Source organism: Benincasa hispida, chromosome 6 (genome assembly GCF_027475165.1).
Source record: "Benincasa hispida cultivar pf3 chromosome 6, pf3_genome.v1.1, whole genome shotgun sequence".
Lineage (NCBI taxonomy): Eukaryota > Viridiplantae > Streptophyta > Magnoliopsida > Cucurbitales > Cucurbitaceae > Benincasa > Benincasa hispida.
In genome coordinates, this window is record NC_143483.1 from 11,278,418 (window position 1) to 11,298,181 (window position 19,764).

Below are 19,764 nucleotides of genomic sequence, written 5' to 3' on the forward strand. Positions count from 1 at the left end.
TTTCCCTCAATTTGTAGAACATAATAGATTATTTTTCATATATTCTTCTAAAAAACTGTAATAATTCTAATTCTCTTCAATCTGTAAAACATACCAACAAAATACATTTCATATTACTGCTCAACTAATTGGTATATTGTATATTGTATGTATATATATTGAATGTATGTATATATATTGAAGGTGATTATCCCAATTACTAATGAATTGGTATATTGTATGTATATATATTGAATCTTGCTAACTTAATATTATTATTTCACATATCATACAGTTTATTTTTATATAATATGGATAGTGTATCTGGAATTGAAATTGTACATAAGATAATTACCTTTCATTTGATTATGATGGTGAGAATGTGATGTAGTATAGTAATATTTTTCAGAAGATCTCAAAAATAATATGATCTGACCGAACATGTGGCCATTTCAAAAAAATCACAAAAGATATGTTTTTTAGGGTTGAAATATTAGGTGGTTAGTCTAGTGGGTCCGAGCAAGTAGGCATGTACAATACTATACAGCTAGGAAGAGGTCTGTTTTTTGTATGTCCATGCCAATGATATCAATCAGGTCACATCTATCATCCTTAGTGAGCCCTTCAATACCAAATATGGCCTGAGCTACCTCCTTCCGATGCCCAAATTCCATCTCACATTTCTCGATTTTCCACACAACGAGTCTGCCCGTGTTGACTGCATATCTGCAGTTGATCGCATGATCTCGATCATTTCATTCTAGAAGGTGAGTTGTTTCCTCTTACTCCCTTTAGATCTCTCGCTGATACGCTCGCTCTACCGGTGAAAATATCTGGTACACTTGCTCTCCCCATGGACATATCTCTTTGGTCTTCTTCCATTGCATCCTTAGGCAGTTGTGTTTGTTCATTATCAGGGGTAGGATATTCTTGTGACGGAACAAATTTGACGCCATCACCACTGGTGGCTTGCAATAGTGTCCGGTTGCCCTATCCTTCCCAAACATATTTGATAGTTCATCATAATGAGGGAATGGTTTATTCCACAAACCCTTCATGTTAGGATGACTCTGCATTCGTATATGGGAGCGATATTATAAATTATACAATAATAGGTTCAGTGTACATTGTTTAATATTTTAAAAAACTTACTCGAACCTAGACGTCGGATATCTCCCTTTCCACTTGAATGCACTTAAACTCCTCGTTCCATCCGAACCCTGATTGATTTAACATCTCTATTACTGTCGAATATTGTTTCTTTAGACTTCTAATCTTACATTCGATAGTGTTCTGGTTTAGGCCACACCTCAGAAACTTCTCATTCATTATGCGTTCCAAGTGTTGTAGATATCCCGGTCGGAAGGTCCCATTTCAGACTTCCATCCAGACTCCACTAAAGAGGTTAGGGCATTGACCAACCCAACGTCCTCGGCTTTTGTCCATGTATTTTTCAATCATTTTCCATTGCCTGCTATTCTAATTCATCCATGCATACATCATAAAGACATTACTGAAAATTAAACAACTTCGTGCAATATGTTATAAAATAAAAAACTAAAACCATGGATTGAAATAGTCGAATTAAAAATGTTCATGAGATAAATAAAGCATAGAAATATTGTTCAACAGATAGATAATATGTCTTTCTTAAAAAAACAAAATCATGATCTTTGCCATTGAGAAAACATTTCGACAGCCAAATCATCGGTCCATTCATCTGAGGTTTCAATAAATTCAATATTCTCTCCCCCCATAACAGTAAACGCATGATTCTCGTACAGCGAATCATCAAGTGAAGCACTGATCCCCATCTTCCTTGTGATTAAGTCGTGAATCAGGCAACACACAGTTATCGTTCGACATTGGACTTGTACCGGATAGAAGGATTTGCACCTAAGAATTTCCATCGGTCCTTCAGAAGTCTGATTGCTCGCTCGATAATATTTTTGTTGACATTATTGTTCGACATTGGTCTTCTTCATGTTGAAAAATTCTCTCGGTGTTGTTGGTGCATTGCCCTTTCCACGCCAGCTTGAGAGATGGTAGCGTTCTCCTTTATACGGGGCCAAAAATCCTTCAGCATTAGGGAAGCCAACATCACGCATATAGTAACCTTTACCTTTTTCGGGATTGTAATACATGTCTATTTAATGGAGTAACTGAATGTTGCTTATGTACATGAGTGATTTTTATACCCTTTGGAACCCTCAATCCATGTGGTCGCGCAACTGCATCAATCGGGACCCCAAAGTCGGCGACCGAGCCCTCCCAGCCTAGCATAACAAAGATGAATTCTCCGTTTTGGTCACATACTATAAGAACGTTTGTGGCGATTTCCCCCTTCCTCGTCCTATATTGTGATCGATCTACGACACTAACATTCACTTTCACGTACGTGCTGTCCAATACCCCCAGGTAGTTCTGTTCAAATTGTTTAATCGTGAAAATTCGAGAAGATGTCAGCACAATCTATTTTGGATGCATTTATGGAACGGTACTGGAACTTTTTTCTACTGTAAACCATTCCATCATCCATTGGTACATGCACTTGTAACTGGTTCGGGGGTTTTCAACAACATTGCATTGAAATATCTCGAAACTGTCTCGTTGGATCTCGAAAAATGTGTTCGTACTACCGTCGTTCAATACCAATCTACTGGCTCCAAACATCCCGTCGTTCTAATCATATTGCATAAAATCATGAACATCCTTCTATCCATTCGAGTACTCTCACGACACGTCAAGTCACTCTCGTAAATGAGGCGGAAGAACGTCAATTGTCGAATGAAGTGTCTAACGTTCGCTGGTTGTTGTTCTATCCTTCTATTACTGTTAAGTAGCGTTGTCAAAGTGAAGAACAATTGTTTTTAAGACTCAGTAATACTTGTTATGATTTTAAACAACTCCTAAATAGTCTCCATCTTACTAGGGCAATGGGGGAAGTATATAGATCCTGAAAGGATGATTACGCTTATAATCAGTGAACTTTGTTTAGTTACACAATGACAAGTCGTGACAACCTAGTACATCACTCATTCGACTATCCCGAGCCAAGTATACATTACGATCATCCAAAAAATGAAGCTTATTACAGTTGCAATAATTGTGCTACATTGTCCTGCACCCTGATCGCTAACTTGTCCAATGTGTATTGTATTGTAAGACCTATATGTGTGCTTTACTGCATTGAATGTTTCATAGGACTTGTATAATGCCCCCTTGTACCCACTGACTTGTCCATGACATTCATGTCAAGATAGGTAGATCCCTGGGATACGACCAACGAAAACGGCATAAAATTTGTGTTTTCCCATCTACCTATAATTTTAGGACATAGGTAGTCAATACCAGTAATCAACGTTGAAATGAATGATTTTTTGGGGAGTTAGGATGTAGATATTATGGTATAAGAGCCCCTCATACAATCTATTACTACCTATAAAAAAACTAAAATGTGCAACTAGGTATGGTAGTTGACACATTATAAATGTCTCTAGCGTAATAGTGACAGAAGTTGACATAAGTATTATAGTACTTGATATTTTTGGATTTTCATGTGTCTAGTTAATTTTCAAATTTCATTGTAAGAACTTTTTCATTTTATTTAACTTAAAAAGTATATAAGTAAAAACATCACTATTAATAAAAGTATAGTTATTTCGCTATTTCAAACGTTTATTGCACTATAAATAAAAGTATACTTTCAAACTTATAAACTTATTTTAATTTGTACATTTTCAACTTATTTCAATATTAATAAAACTTTTATTTCAAACTTCTATTTCACTAATAATAAAAGTATAGTTAGTTCACTATTAATCAATATTACGTTTGTACATTTGAAACGTTTAGTGCACTATAAATAAAAGTATAGTTTCAAACTTATAAACTTATTTCAGTTTGTACATTTTTAACTTAGTTCACTATTAATAAAACTTTTATTTCACTGTTAATAAAAGAATACTTATTTGACTATTAATAAATTTTGCATTTGTACATTTCAAACTTTTATTTCACCATTTATAAAAATACCGTTTGAAACTTATTAGACTTATTTTTAGACTTACTAAATTTATAAACTTGTAAAAAAAAAAAAAGATTTCTCATATGTGTACTATTTAATACTTCTTAGACTTATTTTAAAAATCACTCAAAACATATAATTATGTTTAGATTAATAAAGTGAACAATTAGAATTATGTTGGACTAATATTTGAAAACATAATAATTAATTAACAAAGTTATAAGTTATAATGGAAGTAATTAACAAAGTTTAAGTGTTGGGATTGGTGTCGTAATTCTCTCGGAGTCTCGCAGTTTGTAAACATTGTACATGTAATGACCCGACCCCCTAGGACTTAAGTTAGGCCGTTACTAAACACATGCATGCGTGGAACTTAAAACGACACTCTGTTGTGGTGAAATAAATTCTAATTAAATAGGGTAAATTTAAAAGACTTATGCATTTAATTTCAAATATTAAAAACAACGGTAGAGTACCCATAAATCATAAATGATAATAAATAAATCTGGAAGCGATTCTAAATAGTAAGTTTTAAACATCAACACTGAAAGCTAAGAAAAACATAAAAAGAAGTTTAAATCTCATGAGCGGAAGCATAAAACTGGTCCCAGTGGCTCGATCACGAATCCGCTTGTCATTCGTCGGCGCGTCCCTACTCTTACCTGAAACATAAACATGATAAAAAGGGTGAGTATAAAATACTCAATAAGTAACCCCACTACTAGGGTCAGGCTAGGCATCTATGTCCTCTAGATGCCTACCTTTAGTGGAACATATAAACTACTCTAGTCCTCATGGGACACATATATACATGAAAAACTTATTTCTATCCTACTGTAGTTGAGTATGTCCACTACCTCTAGTAAGTCCCGTAGGACCCACAACCTCTGGTGAATCCCGAAGGAAACACAATCTCTTACATACGCATGGTTATGCATACACCTTTTTTGTATACACATAAACCCACTTAATGTGTACCTCTTTCGTACACATGGTTACGTATACACCCCTTTCGTATATACATAACCCACTGAAGGTGTACCTCTTTCGTACACCTGGTTAAGTATACACCTCTTTCGTATACACCTATCCTACTAAGTATGTACCTCTTTCGTACATCTAATTATGTATACACCTCTTTCGTATACACATAACCCACTGAGTATGTACCTCTTTCGTACACCTCAGATCCTCTCTATAAATGTAGGGATGCGTACCTTTTTCGTATACATGGTTAGGCATACACCTCTTTCGTATACACATAACCCACTGAGTATGTACCTCTTTCGTACACCCCAATATCCTCTGGGTATGTATCACTTTCATACACACCAGCCCTAGTACATCTCTTTCATGTACTAGCGCCCTTGGACGTGCATTACTTTCATGCAGTCACATAGTCTGGAAAGGAAAGGAGATTGCATCTAACTTCATATTACATATAACATTCACCTAATCATGAATCCTCTAAAATCTTCTCATCGTAAACCTCATGTTAATTAACCTCAACAAACGTATTTAATCTAGTTTTAAATGGATCAACTGTAACATATCACTTTCATGCACTAAATCATGTAAACAATACAGTATTCGGGATTTCGTAATATATCATACAGTCTACGCATTCTCATAATAAATCGCATAACTATATAGATCAGTAAATGTCTAATGCTAATCTAGCTTTAAGGCACTCTAATAGGAGTGCTTCTTAACTCATAATTTAAGGGTCATGCTCAATCTTCATTTAATATAACTAATAAAATTCCAAATCAAGCTCATACGTAATCATATTTCGATATATTACCACATGCTCATATATCCTTCATAAGCAGTCCACACAACCTCAAAACAATCAAAATTATTCAAAGAAAAACTATTGTAGGATCCTCAATGTTAAATCTACAGTGTATCGCTTGGCACAAAAGCGATTCCAGTAGTAAGATTACTTACTTTAATCAAAATTCCACAAATAAAATCAGACAACCAAATGATGACCGCGGTTTGAAGTAACAGCTCTAACATACGAATACAACCATTAAATTTCAGTCTAAGAATAATTGCGAAATCTCAAATTCAAATCCACAATACCCAAATGCTTACCCAAAGAACTTGATCAACAACCACTCCCACGATTTCGGCTCCAAAATCTCCTGCTAATAGATTTTAAATCCCAATGGACGACGACTTAGAACCTTAAAGATACAAGGGTTAAGTCAAACTTAATTCAGTAATCAAAGCGTGCCCACAAACCAACAATAAGGACCATAACTCTTACCAACACTCTTGCAGAACGATCTTGAATCCGCTGGACAGTTGTTGCTGTGATTTCCCAAGTTCAAATATAAAATTAAATAATGCGACTAATTTAATCCTTAATCCAACTTAGTGGGCATCCAAAATCTTTCAAGAAACCTAACCACCAAAATAGATCTTACCAAAAACGAAAAGTCAAGCTGCTGGAAGACGGCTCGGCGCGTGGTGGTCAGATGCTGGATCAGTGGCAACTCAAACGGCTCTCCTGTTGGGCAAGCGGCGGCGAGGTCGGGCTTGGGCAGTGAGGGAGGCGGTGGAGACGTTCGGGTCTGGGCAGTAAGGGATGCAGCGGCGACGTTCGAGTCTGGGCAGTGAGGGAGGCGAGAATTTAAATGTAATAATAATAATTATTATTAAAAAAGGAAAATAGTATAATTATAATTAAATCATTTTCTTATTCCATTTTATATTATTTAATTCCTTTCATTTTCCAAAGAAAATTAATTCCTGCCATTAATTTTCAAATTGAATTTCAAAATTGAATAATTTTCACGCCAACACTTAAATTCTCGCACTTATACTTCATATCCAAAATTCCAAAAATGCCCTCCAACTAAGGACAATTACTGAATTTCCAAATAATAAAGTTACTGAAAATTACATTATTATTAAATAAAAATGTGCGGGGTGTTACTGTACACATTGTTATTAATAAAATAAGAGTTATTTTATTTGTATTTACTCATATCCAATAAACAAATATCCGTGGTTATTGTATGTAAATTTAAGCATGTATATGAGATATACAAGTGGATCATGCCTTAAGTAATAACCTAAAAGGTCTGTAGTATAAGGATAAAAGAGGGATACTTTATCCTTGTGACACTATGGATACGGTCTACTTTGTAGAGGTTTACAAGTATTGTGAACTACTATAGATGGTTTGATCTTGACCATTCATGTGGAGACATGTGAACATGGGTGTCATATACAAAGAGTTTGTATAATACCGGACCATGAGATGATTAGTCTCTTTATATAACGTCGTTGATAATTGAGACTTACATCTCACTTAAATGACCATAGGTGACATGACCTTAATCCTGAGTGTTTTGGGAACTTCTGTCTATGAGGACGGTCCTTTGATTAGTATGGGTGAGAGTGGCCAGATTGCCAAATCAACAAGCCTACCATTTTGGGGATTTGTCTGATTGGGGAGCTGGGAACTCAGTTATACAAAATGGAATTCACTCCTTCCCCAAAGCAGAGGTAAGTAGATAGATTGCTCCCTTAAGGGCTAATTCCGGGTCTTGAACATAATGGTCACATCCTCTCTTTGGAGGAGAGGACCCAGCCATAGTAGGACTATGACTTATTTTTCATTAGAGAAATCAATGGTACTTAAGAAGTTAGATTTAACTACAGGGGCAAAACAATAAATTGGCCCAGCTATACTTACGAGCGATCTATGAAGGGTTATCACACTGTTGATTGGTTGATCTGTGAAGGGTTTGAATGAACACTCCTATCGAACACAACGAACTAACCACCAACAACATGAACAACTTGATACTCCTCAAACCCAATCAAGTCCAACTCGATTCACGAATAGATGTAGAACACCACCTCAAGTATTACCTTGGTATTCTCGGTGTGAGAATCTAGAAGTTGTGGGCTCTGCATGATCTCTTGGCTTGAGGAAGAGAAGAGGTCTACGATCAAGTAGACGATCGAGTAAGTAGGAGATAAGAAACATTATCTATCGCATAGACGATATACTCAATCGTTTAGTAAACTGAAGCCTATCGCATAGATTTTGCTACTCGATCGTTTAGCAACGATCAGTTGAGTAACTATCGTATAATCAACTCTTAAAGGATGGTTTAGTCTCTCAACGGCTATCACTCAGTAAAAACAATTTTCACTTGATAGCCATTTCTGTGAGAATTATCCGAATGGATCACCTTCTAATTTTGGAAAATAATTTTTCTTTTATCTCACGGTTATCATAAAACTTCCAATAACCTCCCGCTCAATCGATTATTAGAGAAAAAGAATTAATTATCATATAATTAATATATTATAAATAAATATGATAACCAACTTATCATATTATATTTATAACCTATAGTTTTAATATTTCATTATATGAAATATATAAACCATAGTTCTTTTTCTATTTTATGGTACTTAATATAAATCGTATTTATATTAATTCCTCCAATTAATATATTTCATACATCACACCAATTATATCATATATAATTGAATTTTCTCTTGTTAATTTGAACACTTCAAATCAACTTCAAAATCTGATTTTCAACTTGAACCCATTGAACTACCAAGGGGACCTTGTGAACCTGTAGCTTGAAGCTCTAACGGTATGAGATAACTAACTAAACTCTTTAGTCACGAGATCCACCATTCGTTAACTGCCGAACACTCCACTAAAGACCGACAGTTGAACTCTTTTCACTACAGATATATTTTTATGTCCATATAACCAATCAACAATGTGATAACCCTTCACAAATCGCTCGTAAGTACAGTTAGGTCAATTTACCGTTTCGCCTCTGTAGTTACATCTAACTTCTTAAGTACCACTGATTCCTTTAATGAACAATAAGTTATAGTCGTACTATGACTGAGTCTTCTCTTCTAAAGGGAGGGTATGGCCACTATGTTCAAGACCCGAAATCAGCCCTTAAGGGAGCAATTTATCTACTTACCCCTGCTTCAGGGAAGGAGTGAATTACGTTTTGTGTAACTGAGTTCCTAGCTCCCCAAATCAGACGAAACCCCAAAAAGGTAAGCTTGTTGAGTTAGCAATCTGGTCATTCTCACCCATACTAATCGAGGACCACCTCACAGGCAGGAGTTCCCAAAACACTCAGGATTAAGACCATGTTCACCTATGGTCATTTTAGTGAAATGTAAGTCTCAATTATCAACGGTGTTATATAAAGATACTAATCATCTCGTGGTCCAGTCTTATACAAACTCTTTGTATAGGACACCTCCGCTCGCATGTCTCCAATGAATGGTCAGGATCAGACCATCTGTAGCACTTTACAACTTGTAAATATCTACAAAGCGGGTCATATTTGTAGTGTCACAAGGATAAGGTATCCCTCTTTTATTCTTATACTACATATCATTTAAGTTATTACTTAAGGCATAATCCACTTGTATGTCCCACATGCATGCTTAAGTTACATGAAATAACCAATCTCAACATGTTCTTGGGTGGATTGACCCCCACCAAGCTCTAATAACACAGTCTGCATCCTCTATCAGGAGTTAACATGCCTCCAATTTACATGGAAAAGCATGAGAAAAACGAAAAGGGAAGGACACATGATTTAATATTGAAGCGGCAAGAGAAAATCTGGATAAAAAAAAGTATGGAAAACAGTTAGGAAGCAGATCAGAACAATAGACAGTAGTTGTAAGAGGAAGAAAAATATTATAAAAATTATAAAGGTTTGCAAGGAAGAAAACAAATATGGAAGGAAGAACATCAAACATGCAAGGAAGAATATGAAACATGCATAAGGAAGAACAGAGACGAATTTAATAACATATAAATTGATTAAAAAAAAACTCATTCAAGCAAGTGGAACAGTAGACAGTAGGAAGATAAAAAACATCAAGGTTTGCTTTGGACAGTCTAGAATAGGAATCGCAAAATAGAACATGCAACAGTCCCGAATTAGAAAATCAAACAACGAAGGAAGAACATCAAACATGCAAGGAAAAATATCAAACATGCATGAGGAAGAATAAAGACAGATTTAATAACATATAAATTGATTTTAAAAAAACTCATTCAAGCAAGTGGAACAGTAGACAGTAGAAAATCAAAATCATCAAGGTTTGATTTGGACAGTCTGGAATCGGAATCGCAAAATAGAACATTAAACAGTCCTAAACCAGAAAATCAAACAACGAAGGAAGAACATTAAACATGCATGAGGAAGAACAGAGACGAATCTAATAATATATAAATAGATAAAAAAAAAATTATCAGGGTTTTCCTTTGGACAATAGCAATCGGAATCAAAAAATAATATCAAACATGCATCAAGAAATCAATACGGATTTAACACTAATCATCAGCGTAGAACAAGGTAATAGCAAAAAAAAAAGTATATATGAACAAAAAAAACATAGATCTACTATAAAATTTTAAAAAAAAATCGAAGTATCGTTAGATCTACAACAAAATCGTTTGAAATCGGAGAATAGACATACAGAGAAGCCAAAAAAACCCAATCAAAATTAGAGAAACAAAGAGACGTACAGAGAAACAAAAAAAAATATATACGAAGGAACCAAAGTAGAGAACGAAGAGATGAAGAGAAATACAACCAATTCCAGCTAGAGAAACGAAGAGACATACAACCCATTCCAACCGGAGGGAGAACGAAGAGACCAGACGAAGAAGAGAAACCAAACGGCGAAAGAAAGGAGGAGAAAATGAAGAGAAAGAGAGAGTGGTGATTAATTACGCATGACAGGAGAAAGAGAGAGGGGGGGAAGAATAATGCACCTGCAAATGGGGCGTGAAACGAGGGAAATAAACGAGGGGGTAAAACGGTGGGTTTCAAACCCACTAGTTTTAAGTTTCACGACCATCAAACATCGGGTGGACTTTTTAAGTCCACCCAACCCAACTCAAGCCCACCATCAAACACCCCTTAAGTTTCGAAAGGGTAGACCATTGTGATGTCCAAAATGATTAAACAAAAGGAAATTACTTGAAAAAAAAATACCAAAGATCTCCACATATGTCAATGAGAGATTTGATAACAAAGGAAGAATTCCAAATGTTTTGGGACCTGTCTCTTTGTCTCATATGCTTCATTCTTTCTCAACTTAATCCTTGCAAAACATCAGATTCTGAGTCAATTTGATTGGCTTCTTTATCAGCAGGCTTGAATATTTCGAAGACAGCCAAAGAGAAACAAAGATATAATTACATCACATCACATACCAAATCCCTTTTGTTTTTATTGCTCAACAACACATTGGAACTTTAGAACATCCCAAAGTGGTCCATCTTTTCTTTTTCTTTTTTGCAGTCTAGTCCTCCCCATGAGGCTGTAAGACCCTGAGTTCTTTGGAGAAGTTCATCGCGTGTTAAGATAATACCGATTTTAAGCCTAAATCCTAAGTAGATTTAGGATCTCTTTGAAACGACTTTTCAAGTGCTAAAAAGTGTTTTTAAAATACTTGGAAAGTCATTCCAAATAGACCCTTACTTTACCTTCTTTTTTTAGGAGACATGGGTTATTGTTCGCATAGCGAAGATATCATATCGATATGCTCGAGAATAAGTCCAATCATATAGGATCAAAATATTGGATTGATGTCACCACTGATCAAGAGCTGAAAGACTTATTCAAATGATGAACAAAATGAATGAGTTTTGACTTGACATTATATCAGAAGCATTCTTCTGAGTTTCCATTTACTGATATATATATAACAAAACAACAGCTAACTTCTTTGGAGCTGCCGGCTTGTATATTTTCAAATTCTATCAATAAGGAAAAAAAAATGGCATTTTCTTCAGCTTTATATTGCAAATCATAACAAAAAGATTCCAGCTTTTTTCTATAGAATAGCAATCCTTAGCCAATTGGAAGATTAGAGAACTCCAACAATGGCTTTATTATGCACACCCTTTTAACTTTTATCCTCTCTGCTTCTTACTAGCCAGTATTCTTTGAAACCCTTCTTTTGTTAACTTCTCCACTTTGATTTTCCCCAAACAAATTGAAAAAATGAATCAAATTTCCATCTGGGTGTTCCTTGTTTGTTCATTTCTAATCCTCCTTCCCAATTCTGATGCTGTGGATGATTCTGCGAAGAGCTCACTGATTCAGTTTCTTGCAAAACTCAGTTCTCAAAATGGTCAACAGAACAAAAATCTTGGATGGAACATTTCTTCTGATCCTTGCAAGGATGGATGGGTTAGTGTAGTCTGTGATGGAAGAAATGTTTCTGTAAAGAAACTGCTTCTTGATGGGTTGAATCTTTCAGGAACTCTTGAAACAAGCTTTCTTTGCAATTCAAAGCCTCTAATGGACTCCCTCAATGTTCTCAGCATCAATTACAACAACATCTCTGGAGAAATCCCAGCTGATATTGAGAATTGTAAGCAACTAACCAGCTTTCATGTAAGAGGAAACAAATTCCATGGAAATCTCCCAAGTTCTTTATCTAAATTAGTGAAACTTAAAAGACTTGAACTTTCAAACAACAACTTATCTGGGAACTTACCAGATTTGTCTAGGATTTCAGGCCTTACCATGTTTCTTGCTGAGAACAACATGTTCTCTGGAGAGATACCTCGGTTTGAATTCTCCAATTTAGAGAGATTCAATGTTTCCTTCAACAATTTCTCCGGTCCGATTCCAACTGACGGCAGTAGCTACTTTACTTCAAACAGCTTCATGGGAAATCCTCTGCTTTATGGTGAACCATTACCAAGAAAATATCACTCACTCAAGCTACAAGAAGTCAAACCAGAAGTTGAAGAATCAAAGCACAACAATAAAAACCGTATCTTGATATACTCAGGATACGTAATAATTGGTGTTTTGTTAACAGTTATAGTCATTTTCATGATATGCAAAAGGAGGAAAAAAGAAAGCAAAGAGGATTCAAGGATTTCGAGCAACAGAATTGTAGCAGTGGATGACGATGGAATTAACAACAATTTCAGTTCTGTTTCTTTGTCAAGTGAGTACAAAACAAGCAAGCCAGAGTTCTCAATGCTTTCAAATGAGAGTGGAGGGTTGTCATCATCACTGATTGTGCTAACAACTTCAGTGGTGAATGGTTTGAAGTTTGAGGATTTGCTTAAGGCTCCTGCAGAGTTGATTGGTAGAGGGAATCATGGGAGTCTTTACAAGGTTATGTTTGATTATGGAATGGTATTTGCTGTAAAGAGGTTTAAGGATTGGGGGATTTCAACTGATGAGTTTATGAGAAGAATGTGGAAGATTGATAGAGTGAAGCATCCTAATGTACTTCCACCACTTGCCTTCTATAGTTCAGATCATGAGAAGCTTTTGGTCTATGAATTTCAGCCGAATGGAAGCCTATTCAGCCTTCTCCACGGTAAGATTTGAACCTTTTAATATGGTCATTTTCACTTTAACCTAACTGGTTTCTTTGTTTTTTCTTGTTTAAATCAATCCCATATGTGTTTCATAATCCATCAATAATGTTGAAGCCAAAATTCGAACGGGAGAAGTGCACCTAACCTTCGTGTGACCCTAGTATTGAATTTGTTTGAAGAGTAGAACGTAGCATACAAAAGAGAACTTGCACACCGAAGTGATGCTTAAGTTAGAGAGTGAAAGAGTGTGAAAATTGGGGAGTTTGAGAGCAAGATTTAAGTTATCTTATATGGAGCTATAATAATGTATTTATAGAGGAGGTTGATTTAAGTCTTCTCATATTCCCTTTTAGAAACCGATTATCTCATAATCTGATATGATAATTTGTTATTGGATTGGGGGCATGTTGGACATCCGTATGATGATTAGGCTTCTCGTCCTCTAAGGACGAGATTTGCCTTGAAGGATGAGGAGGAGTTGAGGGGTGGGTTGACCCAAAGGCCTGACTTGGTGATTGTGTTGAAATATAAACTTGATTTTGGGTTAGAAGTATTTGGGCCTAATCCAAACAAAAGCTCAATGTCTAGAATTACCATTCTAAAGAAATTACTTGTAGTAGATGCTTAGAGTATATTGTAGAACTCTTTTGAATAGATGAGAAAATGTGTAATCATAAAGAATAGTCTAGAAAGTCATTTGCAGCCACTACTAGACCATGAATGTGTTACAAAATCCTAATCATAAATTTAGGGTGTCAATTAGTATAAATAAGAAGGATGTCTTAGAATTTGTCTCAAGCCAAACTATCAGAAGTGATCGATAACATAAGTGGCCGCAGGAGAGTTGGGCCCAAGGTTCAACTCCCCTTCCTTGACCCATCATGATCTTACCATTGTCTCATTCCTGTTTCCTTCTTTAAGAATTTATTCTTTTGGTCCAAAATTACCTAGTTTCTCATTTGAAATCTCAGGATCAAGCCAAAACGAGAAACCATTCCCATGGATCAGCAGGCTGGAGATAGGAAGCAGAATAGCCAAGGCATTAGCACACATGCACAAGGCCTTAGAACAAGATGAAATACCTCATGGAAACTTGAAATCTTCAAACATACTCATCAATTTGAACATGGAGCCTTGCATAAGTGAATATGGGCTCATGGAGATTCATAGCCATAAAATTACCAACTCCTCCTTCAAATCAGATGTTTATGGATTTGGGCTAATCCTCCTTGAACTGCTAACAGGGAAGCTAGTAAAAGATGAGGAAGGAATTTGTTTGGCAAATTGGGTTAAAACTATTCTTAGAGAAGAATGGACAGCTGAAGTTTTGGACAGATCTTTAATGGCTGAAGCTGCAAGTGAAGAGAGGATGGTCAATTTGTTGGTGGTTGCTGTTAAATGTGTTGAGAATTCTCCTAGTGCAAGGCCCAATATGGACCAAGTTGTTGCCATGATTGATTCAATCAAGGAGGATGAAGAGGAAAGTTCTATCATTTCTGTTCATTGAAATTTTTTATTTGGAGAAGTTGTTGACAACATACAAAGTTTGATCTCTAAGACTAATATTACCATAACTCTATCTATATCTAATCAACTTTCAATTTTATATCTAAAGGTTGATAATTTTGTGAATTAATTACAGAAATTGAAAATTTTAAAACTTGTTATAACTTTTCTTTCAAAAAGAAAAAAAAAAATTATAGACTATATAAATGACGGTTTTATAGTCTATTGACCAAACTTATAATCTAACTACGAAGATACATTTAATGTATGGAATAATTTCAAACATATATCTATAAGATGATGATTTGTAAATAAGTTTTTTTTTTTTTAATTTGTACAAATCACCTCTGAACTATGAGCCTTTAATTCGATCAATTTGCTAACTTTTTAAACATTTTAAATTCTATTGAATTTCACTTCAATAAAAAATTTAAAATATATTTGTAACTGAGGAACAAGTGTAAATGTAAAATTTTAATATTAATTCAAAAAGAAATTAATTATTATTTAATTACAAATTTCGACTTATTTTTATATGAGTGATTGTTTTAAATGACAAAACTGAAAATTAATTATTATTTAATGCGACCTAAGAGGTTCTTGCTCTTAGTCAGTCTACTCAAATCCCGAGATCGTTTTAGACACTTTTGCTTGAATAACACTTGTAATGCTCATCACACAACAACACATCCATGTTTGGCCAAAGGATCAAATGCTTTGCTTTTCTCTCTATTCACTCTAAGAATAATTACAATCACCCATGTGTGAGAATGAATGGGATGGTTCCAAGTGTGGACCTCACCCTTATTTATACAAATTATAATTAACAACTTCTATTCTTTAAGGAGTAGTTGAGATACTTGGGGAAGTGTACTACCTAAGAATATAAAATCCAATTTACCTATTATTTTGCCTCAAGTAATTCCACTCACTAATAATAGTAAATGACCAAGTCAAGTTTCTAAACCTTAGGAACTCTTGACTTGTTTCCAACTCAAGCTTCCTTACTCCAAGTTTCTTAGCATGCCACATACTTGATCATTTTCCTTCTCTAGAATGACCACAAAGTATGGAGAAGAGATTAGGCTTCAGTCGTTCACGTCATCCACACAATGTTCTATTTACCTCCTCACCAACCACACTATCTGTCGTGCGTGCTTGTGTACCCATGCACACAACCTTGACACCTCCTCACCAACCACACTATCTGTCGTGTGTGCTTGTGCACCTATGCACACAGCCTTGACAGATGTCTGTTATTGTCTATAAAAGACAGTGACATTTTGCTATATTTGTAAATGAAATGACCAATTTTCTTATTTTTGAAAACAACGCTTTTATATTTTAGCTCAATTCTTTTTATTATTATTATTATTTTCTTTATAAATTTTAAATTTCATCCAATGTTATCTCAATAAAAATATAAATTAAAACATTAGCAAACTACATGGGATTGATGGCAACAATTAACAAAGTAAACGATGTTGATTTATCAAATTAAAAATTTAGAGGTGTAAGCATAAAAAATTACAAAATTCAACGAAGTGATGAATCGAATAAAAATTCTTGAATGTAATTGTAATAGGTTCTAATAATTTAGGAGTGGTTTGTGCAATTTTCCTTTTTAAGTTTTGTACATATCCTCACACATAGAAGCATAATTTGCCAAAAAGAACTTAGCTAAATTGGCATTAGTATGTGTCGAGAACCCAAAGTTCCAGGTTGAAATTTTCCTACCTCATTTATATTAAACATAATTCCTTTTGTTTTTTTTTTTAATTATTGTTGACAAAAAGTAGGAAGTTTTTATCCAACTATATTATCAAATATATGTTGATATTTTGCTAATTAAAATCGTGATTAGGAGTTGAGATTGGAATATATGACTCTTAAAAAAAAGATATAAATGAATAACCAATTTTAGTTAAATTGACATATTATTTATTATTTTAAAGGAAAAATATCAATTTGCACTCCTAAATTTTGAGTTGTATGAATTTAAACCCTAAACTAGGATCTGTATTAATTTAAACTCCAAATTTTGGGATGCATCAATCTAAACCCTGAACTTTGAGACTTATATCAATTTAAACTCCAAACTATCAACTTAAATCTTGAACTTTCGTAAGTGTATTAATTTAAACCCTAAATTTTCATAAATATATCAATTTAAACTCTGAACTTTTATGGATTTATCCAAATAAAACATAAGATTTAAGTTGATATAGTTATGAAAGTTTATGGTTTAAGTTTATACATTTATAAAAGTTTAGGTTTAAATTGATACAACCCCAAAATTTAGGGTTTAAATGAATACAACTATTACTTTAGGTTTAAATTAATACAACACCTAAAGTTCAGAGATATAAATTGATATTTGCTCTATTTTAAATTTTAGAATTGCAATTCGAACATGTAATTCATAAAAGTGATACAGTTGTATAAGACACTATCAATTACTTTACATTTTGATTCATTTGTATTTTTCAAGTTGCCTACTTGTTTATTTATCTTCTATCTACTTCACTATCTAAATTTTAAATTCATGTCATTCAAATTGTTATATATATATATATATATATATATATATATTCTTCTTTTTTCTATAAATAATAATAATAATATATTTTTATATTATGTTAAAATAATTAATTACTACGTGGTAATTTTTCCCACACCTAAACTTTTTTCTATAAAATATACATTAAGTACCAAACATAATAATAATAATACACACACATAAAATAGAACAATTTCTATCGTTATATTGTCAATTTCTTTGTTATTTATTCATTATTTTCTCAATTTATTTCCTTCGATTTAGAAAATTATTAAGGCATGTAATTACGGTAAAGTTATTAGAAAATCGAATACCTTCTCCCGCTCACATATTTTGGGCTGTTTTTTCTTTCATTTTTAAAGTAGAAATTCTTAATTAGAAATCTATTAATAAAATTAAGTAATTTTGGTGTAACATTTTTAAAAAACTAAATAAAATAGTTGGCCGAGGTGGCAAAAGAGAATAATGAGGTATTGATTCAATTATATTTGAATTAAATACGATTTAATTATATTATTTGAATTAAATACGATTTAATTATATTATTTGAATTAAATACATTTTTTATCTCCCTGTATCAACCAACCTATGGTTGAACTTAAAAAATAAATAATAAAAATCTGACTATAATTTAGATGATAGACATAATTGGGAATTACATTAATGAACTTCTTTTTTATATTTCAAAAGTATAAACTCCACCATTAAGTAATTACATTAATGACTAGAGTGTTAAAAAAAAAACGATAGACCCGAAAAAACCTATCAATTCAATCCAATTTGTACGATTTGGTTTGGGTTATCAACTCTTTTGAGTTGGATTTGGTTCAAATAAATGATAAAGTTATGAATTGAGTTTGTTCGTAGATTCAACTAAAAGAACTCAAATCAATCTAACTTATTATAAACTTTAAAGATATATATTTTTTTATTTATTACAATTAGGTATGAATATATTTATTTTACTTTTATTTAATTTCATTAGTTTTTTTAAAATTTATTCTTCAATGACTCCTAAAAGTAATTTTTCAGTGCTTTGAAAATATATTTTATATTATATAAATTGAAATTGAGTGGCTAGTCTTAATTCAATATATGAAAATAATTAAATCAAATTTTTACGTGTTAACATTTAACTTTTATTTAGAACAAAAAATTAAACAAATGACTCGAGTAACCCGAACCAAGCATAAAACGTTTGGGTTGGGTTGGATTCATTTTTTAATAAGGGTTATTTTGGTTAAAGAAATTTATAACCCGAACAATTAGGTTGGATCTAAAATGTCCTTTAACCCAATCAAACCCAATCCACGAACACGAATCATCGTTAACTGTTGTTTTACTTTTTGAAGTGTTGTATTATAATTTTTCTTGTAAGTTTGTATAGTATAATAGTTGATAAACCAATCATTGCACACCTCATATAGATTCAAAACTTTGGTCTATTCACCAAACAATTATTTATAAAATTATAATGAATATAGGTAGAGTTGAGATTGATTGTTTTCTTAGGACTAATGTTTTATTAAGTAAAGGATATTTCAATCAACAAAAACTATATGAAGATGTTAATGAAAGAAAAAAGTTCAAAACTTTTTGTTGAAAAAAGGAAGAAAAAAGTAAAAACTTTTGGCTTTAACTTTTATTGACATTTTTCAAGCACTACATTTACAAAAAATTGCATTGAAAGGAAGCAAAGAAATCAAACTTGTAATCAAATTATTGTTCATTTACTTTCCCTCCCAACTTACTTTCAATTAGGCAATTACAAAAGGATATGTATCCAACTCATACAAAAAAGAAAACCATAATGCATTACAAATATTATCAACTTTAAAAGTGCCTAATTGCCTAAAAAAAGGCACATGATTGCTTGTGAAGGATGACATTCAAATTCCTTGATTGTCTTTTTTAAAACAACCAACTAAGGTGTAATTATCAATAAAAAAAAAAATCATTAAAACAATATAAACTCAAGCTTCAAAACTTTAACCCCTTATCAATAAAAATGAAAATAAAATTAATTCGGTGAAAATTTTGAACCACTAACCTCGATGTTAATTTATAATTTTAAAATGTTATGATATGTTTCATATTTTAAAAGAAAAAGTTTTTAAGAGTAACAAATGTATCAAACATAAAATTTAATTATGTGTTTAATAGAGTCCTAAACTTCTAATTTTATATCCAATAGATCTAAGAATTTTGCTAACATGAGCATAATTCTGTGATGATTTGCATACTCCTCTTGGAGTCGAAAGTTCAAATCCATATACCTCCATGTTTGTTGTACTAAAATGCTATGAT

The 19,764-nt window shown here is 33.2% G+C and overlaps 1 protein-coding gene across 1 annotated transcript; it reads left to right on the top strand.

Moving 5' to 3' along the window:
* The first annotated feature begins 11,722 nt into the window (after positions 1 to 11,722).
* LOC120080382 (putative inactive receptor kinase At2g26730) lies at positions 11,723 to 15,019 on the top strand. Its single transcript, XM_039035028.2, has 2 exons — positions 11,723 to 13,390; positions 14,363 to 15,019. The coding sequence occupies exons 1-2, from the start codon at positions 12,049 to 12,051 to the stop codon at positions 14,896 to 14,898; spliced, it is 1,878 nt and encodes a 625-aa protein (XP_038890956.1). The 5' UTR covers positions 11,723 to 12,048; the 3' UTR covers positions 14,899 to 15,019.
* Positions 15,020 to 19,764: the final 4,745 nt, after the last annotated feature.